At 48.0% G+C, this 10,000-nt stretch overlaps 1 protein-coding gene across 3 annotated transcripts in view; it reads left to right on the forward strand.

Annotated features, from left to right (window-relative positions):
* cadm1b (cell adhesion molecule 1b) overlaps window positions 1–10,000 on the forward strand; it is a 221,184-nt gene that overhangs the window by 181,866 nt on the left and 29,318 nt on the right. For 2 of the 3 annotated variants that reach the window (XM_062521189.1, XM_062521188.1), the window contains one exon: window positions 8,573–8,632. The exons of the other annotated variant lie outside the window; for it this stretch is intronic. In XM_062521189.1, coding sequence (XP_062377173.1) covers window positions 8,573–8,632 — 60 coding nt within the window. The remainder of the gene's footprint in view (window positions 1–8,572; window positions 8,633–10,000) is intronic. 3 annotated transcript variants of the gene reach the window in all.

Here is a 10,000-nt window from a genome sequence, read left to right on the forward strand (position 1 = left end):
TATTTTATTGTGAGCCCGCAGCAGCTTCTAAGCTAAAGAACCCATAAGAACCTGTATGAAAAAGAGGCTATAGTAAGAATTCTGTGGTAGTTTATATTACTTTTATGATGTGTACAGTATGTAATACTTCTATAATAGCCTATCCTTATCTAATATCCTTACCCTCTAGTGTTCCTACAGAAGTCTTATATATTCCAAAATACCTTGATATTCCTGTACTATAAAATTCTATAACATTTTGCCATAAAACAGTTTACGATTACTATTAGTGCTTTTTCATAAGAGGAAAGGCTGAAGCTTAGCTTATCTTAGTTTAGCTAGCTTACAGTATCTTAGTTTTGTGATCATGCCATTTGAACGAAGAAAGTGAATCACGTGGGGAAGGATTGGTATATCCCTGCTCACTTTTGTCTTCTGGAAGAAGGTGCAGCAGTTTCTCCTGTAGTTTCTTCTTACAGTGAAGTGGTATGGATTGTACACTTGTAATATGAAAATATTAGACATACGACCTGGACATGTAACATTTGAAGACTGTCTAACATTCAAAGACACAATAGCAAAATTAGCCTCTCATTCCAATGGATAATGCATGTGGTGAAAAATAAATAAGAAGTCAAGTGTGTTTTCTGCACAACTAACTCAATGTTCATATAAAAAAGATACTGAAGACATATGGCACAGCATATGGCCCATTTTAGAAGAAATATTCACTACTGGTAAAAGGCTTAGAATCATTGAAAAATCGCCTGTGTTTTTGACAGAGAACAAACGTATACATTTTTAATGTTGTGAATGGCTAATTCATTATTTTTACACCCTTTTTGCTGTTTTGTTTGTGCAGCTGAAAGATGTCCTGTTGTATATTCTTCAGAGAAAGCTACACAACTAGCCTTCCTTGGGTACTTGGGTGTCCATGGCATCTGTACATGTAGATTTTTCTGTTTCATCAAGGTCTAAAAATTATTGTTGAAAATAATGGTCTTAAAATGCTCAAAAGCTTTCTTCAGAAACTTCTTCAAAAACTCAAGGCTCTCAAAAAAATAAAGCCTACTCCATGTAATTGTCAAGAAGCTGAAGATACCAAAGATATCAAAGGCTGCAGCACATCCTTCTCAGCAGAGTGAGATTGTCAGTGAGCTCTCACCAGGACAGAGAGAGAAAGAAGAGAGGGAAAATAAATCAGGTTCTCTGGTCAGGGAAATAGTTGCCTCACCATTGATTAGCCACCAGAGTTATTAAATGGCCATCTTAAGGCTGATTGGTTGTGGCTAGATATGGTCGTATTCTCTGCAAAAGTATAACCCCAAAGCTGACAAGCCGGCTCTGACTGAGGCACACAGACACATCTATACACACACACACACACACACACACACACACACACACACACACACACACACACACACACACACACACAGAATTATGCACATACAGACACACTCACACGGAACACACACACACACACACACACACACACACACTCATGCCCCTGGACTGAGACACATCTTTATGGTTCACGGCACCGTCTGTCGGAGGCAGCCACTATAAGGGAAAATCACCTGCACTTTTCTGTGGCCATATTGCGCTCTCATCACCTCCTGAGCTGCCAGCGCCTCAAGAGTGTCCCAGCAGGACTGGCTCTTCAGAAATGTGATTTCCCCCTCCTCTTCACCTCCAGAGCTGACAATACACACACACAGGCACACACACACGCACGCGCACACACACACACACACACACACACACACACACACTCACACAGAGAGAGAGACACAGACACAGACACACACACACACACACACACACATACACACACACACACACACACTTCACGCCCTTTCAAGTAATTTCAGACTGTTGCTGTGTGCCACTACTAGTTTTTTTCTGCTCACGGGAATGAATCACATGGCAAGATTTGGGATGGGACACCCCCCTCCCCACCTCCGCCACTCTCCGCCCCCCCCCCCCCCCCCACACACACACACACTCTCACACACACACACACACACACACACACACACACACACACGCGCAAACACACACGTGCACACACACACACGCACACACACGTGCACAGTCTCACACACATGCACACACACACACACACACACACACACACACACACACACACACACACACACACACACACACACACACACACACACATATCCCACCCACACACACCTCGCCCTGCCTCAGAGACTGTCCTCCCCTACCCTCCCCTCCCTTCTGTGTCTTTCTGTGCGGCAGCAGCTGATTGGTGCGTCCAGCCCTTTCTCAAAAGCCTGAGCCAATTTCGCCGTGTCCTTGTGCTTTGTCCTGAGGAGAAGGCGAGCGGCGGAGTGGAGGATTCACGCTCACCGCTGTCATTATCGCCGCCGCTGCTGCTACCGCTGCTGCCGCTGCTGCTACCGCTGCTACCGCTGCTACCACTGCTACCGCCGCTGCTGCTGCTACCGCTGTCCCTGAATCCAAAAGCCCGACCCACACACCAGCGGTTCTGCCCTAGACCAGGATAAAGCAGAACTGATCTGGTTCTGATGCAGCTCTGGGCTGAATCAGACACGTGGCATGGCCAGCTGCCCACAGGTGGCGCTGTGGTGGTGATGAGTATTCTGAGTGCCCATAGGTGGGGCTGTGGTGGCGATGTGTAGTCAGGAGTGCCCATAGGTGGCGCTGTGGTGGTGATGTGTATTCTGGAGTGCCCAGGTGGTGCTGTAGTGGAGTTGTGTACGATTGCCAATAGATGCCGCTGTGATTATACTGTGTATGTTTGAGTGCCAGTAGGTGGCACTGTGTTGGTGATGTGTGTTCATGATGACTACCCATAGGTGGCGCTGTGGTTTCACTACGTATTCATGACTACCCATAGGTGGTGATGTGGCTGGGCTGTGGTGGTGTTGTGTATTCATGAGTGCCCATAGGTGGCGCTGTGGTGGTGTTGTGTATTCATGAGTGCCCATAGGTGGCGCTGTGGTGGTGTTGTGTATTCATGAGTGCCCATAGGTGGTGCTGTGCTGGTGTTGTGTATTCATGAGTGCCCATAGGTGGCGCTGTGGCTGGGCTGTGGTGGTGTTGTGTATTCATGAGTGCCCATACCAATGGCACACCGCACCCACTGGCACGAGAACAATACCTCTGCCGATGCCCTCATGACGTCCACATCAGCAGTCCAGCACTGGGGAGGCAGCCAGCAGAATACAGACGTCAGTCCCCGAATGCTCCTCCTCCTCCTCCTCCTCCTCCTTTTCCTTTTCCTCTTCCTCTCACTCGAGAGACGACAACGCCTCTGAGGAACCAGCGCCAGGCGTTTAGCTGAACATCTCCCCCTCTCCTCCTCCCATGTGTGTGTGTGTGTGTGTGTGTGTGTGTGTGTGTGTGTGTGTGAGAGAGAGAGTCCCTCTCCTCCTCCCCCCCTGCAGAGAATGGAAGTTCTGTGGAGACTGTTGAAATAATTGGTGTCAATCATGTGTGTGAATGAAAAGGAATAATGCAGAGGACAGAGAGGATGAGTAACACGATGAATAAAACACCAAAGAGCTGTTCTGTTTTCATACAACTCTGATAGCACTAAAGGAAGCCAGCCGCCGTTATTACCAGGCCCATAGCCGCTTTAAGTGCTACATCCCCAGTCTCTGCTCTGATGGCTGTGTTACTCTCATCTCCCTCTCTAGCTGTGTGTGTGTGTGTGTGTGTGTGTGTGTGTGTGTGTGTGTGTGTGTGTGTGTGTGTGTGTGTGTGTGTGTCTCGATCGGTGTGTGTGTGTGTGTGTGTGTGTGTGTGTGTGTGTGTGTGTGTGTGTGTGTGTGTGTGTGTGTGTGTGTGTGTGTGTGTTGGTGTGTGTGTATGTGTGTGTGTGTGTGTGTGTGTTTGTGTGTGTGTGTGTGTGTGTGTGTGTATGTGTGTGCGCGTGTGAAGAGTGTCTGTACAGGACCACAGCAGAGCTGGAAACATTGAATGCCCATTCACTCATATTCCTGGGCTTATTTAGAATTTTTGTTGCCCATTTATTTATTTATTTATCTCTTTTTTTGGTGGTGCCAAGCTTTATCCAGCCTGCAAATTACCCATGGCAAATTCCTGTTTGCTAGACTATTATGCATGCCACATCCTATTGAGACCTTTGTGTTGGGCACCTCCTCTGCATCCTCAAGCTCTGTCATGAGCCTCTGACATTTCCAATGCACGTTTACAGAGAGAGAGAGAGAGAGAGAGAAAGAAAAAGATGAGGGATGAGGGAAGAGAAATACAGAGAGAGAGAGCGAGAGATGAGAGAGAGAGTGGGAGAAAGAGAGAGAGAGAGAGAGAGAGAGAAAGAGACAGGGACAACCGAAAAAAAAAACATGGCCATCAGAAGCATCTTGCAGCAACACCCCCATTCCGCAGCATTATGTTGTCCTTGATGTTTTATCATTAGTGGCGAAGTGTTTGGGCTCCAGCAGGGATCTTTTGATGGAGCCCAGACAATAAAGGAACGGAGACAGCCAGCCAATTTCGCCCCGCTGCGCCTGTTCCCCCAGCGAGGGGCCCGGCCGGCTATCTCCGCCCAAACAGAGTGCCGTGCCGCGTCGAGCCGCGCCGTGCCGCGTTCGCCACCGCGTCGAGGAAATGGACTGATAGGCCCATTCTTATGACACAGTGGGCTCTGCACTCCTCCGCCGTAGCTCTGTGCATCACCTGCTTTTCCTCCCTCTCCTCTCTCCTCCCTAGTGTGGTACGGTGCACTCCCTCTCTCTCTCTCTCTCTCTCTCTCTCCCTCTCTCTCCCCCTCTCCCCCCCTCTCTCTCTCTCTCTCTCTCTCTCTCTCCCTCCCCCCTCTCTCTCTCTCTCCCTCTCTCTCTCTCTCTCTCTCTCTCTCTCTCTCTCTCTCTCTCTCGTCCCCATTATCATCACGCGTTGTTGCCGCTCGTCTTCCTGTGACAGCTCTAATCATTCCATTCGGTAAATACTAAAACAGTTCCATTATCTCCACGGGCTCAAGCAGGGAGGTGTAAAAATGTGTGTGTGTGCGTGTGTGTGCATATCTGGGTGTGTGGTTGCACGTACTAGGTGTGTGTGTGTGTGTGTGTATGTGTGTGTGTACGGATCTACGTGTGTGTGTGGTGTGTGTGCAAGTGTGTGCATATTTAAGTGTGCGTTTCCACTTGTGTGTGTGTGTGTGTGTGTGTGTGTGTGTGTGTGTGTGTGTGTGTGTGTGTGTGTGTGTGTGTGTATGTTTGTGTGTGTGTGTGTGTGTGTGTGTGTGTGTGTGTTTGCGTGTGTGTGTGTGTGTGTGTGTGTGTGTGTGTGTGTGTGTGTGTGTGTGTGTGTGTGTGTGTGTGTGTGTGTGTGTATGTTTGTGTGTGTGTGTGTGTGTGTGTGTGTGTGTGTTTGCGTGTGTGTGTGTGTGTGTGTGTGTGTGTGTGTGTGTGTGTGTGTGTGTGTGTGTGTGTGTGTGTGTGCGTGCACGCACGCATGCGCACGTGGAAGGGGAGAGAAGCAGAGGAGAGATGGGAGTGAGGCTGTGTCTCCGTGTCTCATTCAGTCCTCCACTGAGGAGAACCACACGCTGCTGACGCACGGTTCATCATCCACGACCCCCGACACCCAGCCCTCTCTCTACCTTTGTCTCTCCCCTCTCTATCCCTTCCTCTCTCCTTCTTCTCCCTCTCTTTCTCTATTCCCTTGTTTCTCTTAACCCAGTGAAACCCCGTCTGAACTCTGTAAAGTCTGACCTGACCCAGTCCAGCTGACTCCTTCCCTTTGACTCGGCCATGGCTCTCTCTGGGCCGTGCTTGTGCTGAGGGAAAAGACTCACAGGACGTGGGTGTGTGAGTGTGAATGCATTAGAATGGTGCAAGGCTCTGTTTGAGTGGGTCACTGACAACAGAGCTGCCTGTCTGTGATTAAGTCTGGAGGTTTAGAGTGTTGTACAGATATGTGTGTGTGACCAGCCCTGAGGACAGACGTGAGCTGCGTGCGTGCGTGTGTGCTTGTTTGCGTGTGTGTGTGTGTGTGTGTGTGTGTGACTGTTCTACTTGACGGAGTGCAGCATGTGTTTCCACCCAATCTGAGTCTCTCTGAGTGGTGCTTTTGCACCCCACAGGTGCAATGATGCCTCTGATTGATTTACTGTAATAGAAGTATACTGTTGAATGAAGGTGTGTGTGTGTGTGTGTGTGTGTGTGTGTGTGTGTGTGTGTGTGTGGAGTATAATAGTGTTGAGTAGACACTATGTCCCTGAGGGGTAATCTGGCTTGCAGGCAGCAATCACTAACAGAGATTGAATCAATACCATATAGACATATGATATAGACTTATACATACATAAACACAAGTACAAAGTTAGTACATTATCGATCGTTACCGGAGCGCCGTGTTCTTATGCAGTAAACTAGAGTCGAGAGTGGATGTACCTGTGAGCATTGTGCTGTTTCCTGGTACACTAGATTAATGTTAATGTTAGTGTGTGTTAGTGTGTGTGTGTGTGTGTGTGTGTGTGTGTGTGTGTGTGTGTGTGTGTGTATGTGTGGGTGGGTGTGTGTATGTATGTGTGTATGTACTGTAGGTGTGTTGCTTGTGTCGGTGTGAGCAGATTTCTGTGTTCTGGTATAGTATAATATGAATGTGAATGTGTGTGTGTGCGCGTGTGCTTGTGAGTGTATGTGTGGATACAGTACATTAATGTGAATATGTGTGTGTTTGGGCACAGTGGAGAGGGTGTGCAGAGGATGGAGTGAATAGTAGCCCATAGAGCCCACTGTCATTGTCAACAAAGTCAAGGTCTCACACTGATTCTCACTCAACACACTCGTAGGGTGAAATTGTCCTTGAAGTAAAGTGAAGTGAGTGCAGTAGACTGATTTTGTGTGTGTGTGAATGTGTGTGTGTGTGTGTGTGTGTGTGTGTGTGTGTGTGTGTGTGTGTGCTGTGTGAGTGAATATGTGTGTGTGTGTGTGTGTGTGAGTGAGCGAGAGAGAGAGAGAGAAAGAAAAAGAGAGCGTGAGAGGGAGAGTGTATATGCGCGTATGTGTTTATGTCTGTGTGCATCAGTGTGTGCCTGAGTGTGTGTGTGTGAGTGTGTGTCTGTTTGTGTCAGGAGGCGGGTAGGCTTTGAAATTTTCACACCCACCCTCACATGAGGCGGCACCCCGAGTGTGTGGGATGTTCGCCTACAGGGAGGCTCTGAGCTGCGTAACACACGTACACACACACACACACACACACACACACACACACACTCACACACACACCAGCCCCTGCCATCGTGTTTGTGTAATACGGTACATCTTTAACAAGAACACTCACCTTCACGGTTCTTATTTGATGTAGCTTTAAATATACATGGAATCCATAAAAAAATCCTTAGAATGTAATCCATGAAAAATATATAAATACGTGTCAAATTTTCAAACCTTTGTGAAAAGCAGACATTTGTTGTCGAATGCGGTGAAATAATTGACTGCAGGTTCTCTTTTGTGTTGGTATGAAGTGAGTGATTAAGGTCAGGTGAGATGGTGATGGGGTCTTTTCTCTTCCTCAGTCAGGCAGACAGACAGACAGACAGACAGGCAAGCAGACACTCAGGCAGGCAGGCAGGCGACACACAGACAAATGTGAGATTAGGCTCTTGTCATTGTTGAGTGATTAAGGTTAGATGGTGATGGGGTCTTTTCTCTTCCTCAGTCAAACAGACAGGCAGACAGACAAACAGGTTGGCAGACATACAGACAGGTAGACAGGCAGGCAGACAGGCAGACAGACAGACAGTCAGACAAACAGATGTAATATTAGGCTCTTGATATTTCCTTGTCATTGATGGGATCTTTTCTCTTCCTTAGACAGACAGACAGACAGACAGGTAGGCAAGCAGACAGACAGACAGACAGACAGACCGACAGATAGACAGACAGACAGGTAGGTAGGCAGACAGACAGACAGACAGACAGACAGATGTAAGATTAGGCTCTTGTCATTGTTGAGTGATTAAGGTTAGATGGTGATGGTGTCTTTTCTGTTCCTCAGTCAGACAGGCAGACAGACAGGTAGACAGGCAGGCAGACAGGCAGACAGACAGACAGACAGACAGACAGACAAACAGATGTAATATTAGGCTCTTGATATTTCCTTGTCATTGATGGGATCTTTTCTCTTCCTTAGACAGACAGACAGAAAGACAGACAGACAGACAGGTAGGCAAGCAGACAGACAGACAGACTGACAGATAGACAGACTGACAGATAGACAGACAGACAGACAGACAGGCAGGTAGGTAGGCAGACAGACAGACAGACAGACCGACAGATGTAAGATTAGGCTCTTGTCATTGTTGAGTGATTAAGGTTAGATGGTGATGGGGTCTTTTCTCTTCCTCAATCAGACAGACAGACAGGCAGACAGGCAGACAGACAGACAGACAGACAGACAGACAGACAGACAGACAGACAGACAGACAGACAGACAGACAGGCAGACAGGCAGACAGACAGACAGACAGACAGACAGACAGGCAGACGTGAGATCAGGCTCTTGTCATTTCCTCCCCTCTCCTCCATTCGGCTCTTCTTATGTATGTCTTTATTTCTTCCATCTAGATGCTCTCACTTCAACCCCCACACCCTCCACTACTACCATCATCTCTGACAACTCGCAAGGTACCGTACGTCAAACCTGTATCAGTGTGTGTGTGTGTGTGTGTGTGTGGGTGGGTGTGTGTGTGTGTGTTAGTGTGTGTGTGCGCGTCTGTGTGGGTGTGTCTGTGTGCAAGACAGATAGATGGAAAGAGATATGAGAAAGGAGACAGATGGAGAATGAAAGGCAGAGCAAAAGACAGAAAGAAAAAAAGAGACTGTCTGAGAGAGAGAGAGAGAGAGAGAGAGAGAGAGAGAGAGAGACAGAGAGAGAGAGAGAGAGAGAGGGAGTGATTCTGCAGGTGGCCGGTCCTAATAAGATTGCCCCACTGATAGCCCTAACAGCAGAGGCTCGGGGGGAAACACTGCCTGTGTGTGTCTCTCTCTCTCTCTCTCACTAACACACACACACACACACACACACACACACACATACACACACACACATACACACACACACACACACACACACATACACACACACACACACACAGGTACACACCCATATACATACCCACACACAAACCCACACACACACACACACAGGCACCGGCGGTGCTCATGCACACATCATTGCTCATACTCACACAGACACACACACACACAGTCACACACATACGCAGCTAAAATGGAGATTCTGGGAGCTGGTGCAATCTTATCAGGAATGGAGGGTATGGCCACCTCAGCCTTAGGCCTTATGTACACACAGTACACACACACACGCACACGCACACGCACACGCACACGCACACGCACACGCACACACTCGCACTCGCACTCGCACTCACACACACACACACACACACACACACACACACACACACACACACACACACACACACACACACACACACACACACACACACACACACACACACACACACACCAAATCTTAGCCAGCTGTGTGTTTGCCTGACGGGCATGCGGATGTATGTGTGTTTCATCATACCATATTGAGATGTCAGTATGTTGATAGTGAGATGTGTTGCCATTGCATAATGCAGTGTGTGTGTGTGTGCAGTATGTGTGAGTGTGAGTGTGTGTGTGTGTGTTTGTGTGAATGTGTGTATGTATGTGTGCATGTTCATATGTACTCGTAGGGTAGTGAGATGTATGTGTTCATATGTGTCATTTTTTGGCAGTGTGTGTGCGCATGTGTGTTAATGTGAAATGTCTGTGTGTGTGTTTGTGTGTACAGCACATATACTGTAGGGTGGTGTGAAGTATTGTAAGTCAGCACACAGATGGAAGTGCATGCGTGTGTGTGTGTGTGTGTGTGTGTGTGTGTGTGTGTGTGTGTGTGTGTGTGTGTGTGTGTGTGTGTGTGTGTGTGTGTGTGTGTTAAAGATTCTGATACAAAGGCGTTACTTTGCTATTTCCCCTAGGCTACTA

Source organism: Sardina pilchardus, chromosome 19 (genome assembly GCF_963854185.1).
Source record: "Sardina pilchardus chromosome 19, fSarPil1.1, whole genome shotgun sequence".
NCBI classification, from domain to species: Eukaryota; Metazoa; Chordata; class Actinopteri; order Clupeiformes; family Clupeidae; genus Sardina; species Sardina pilchardus.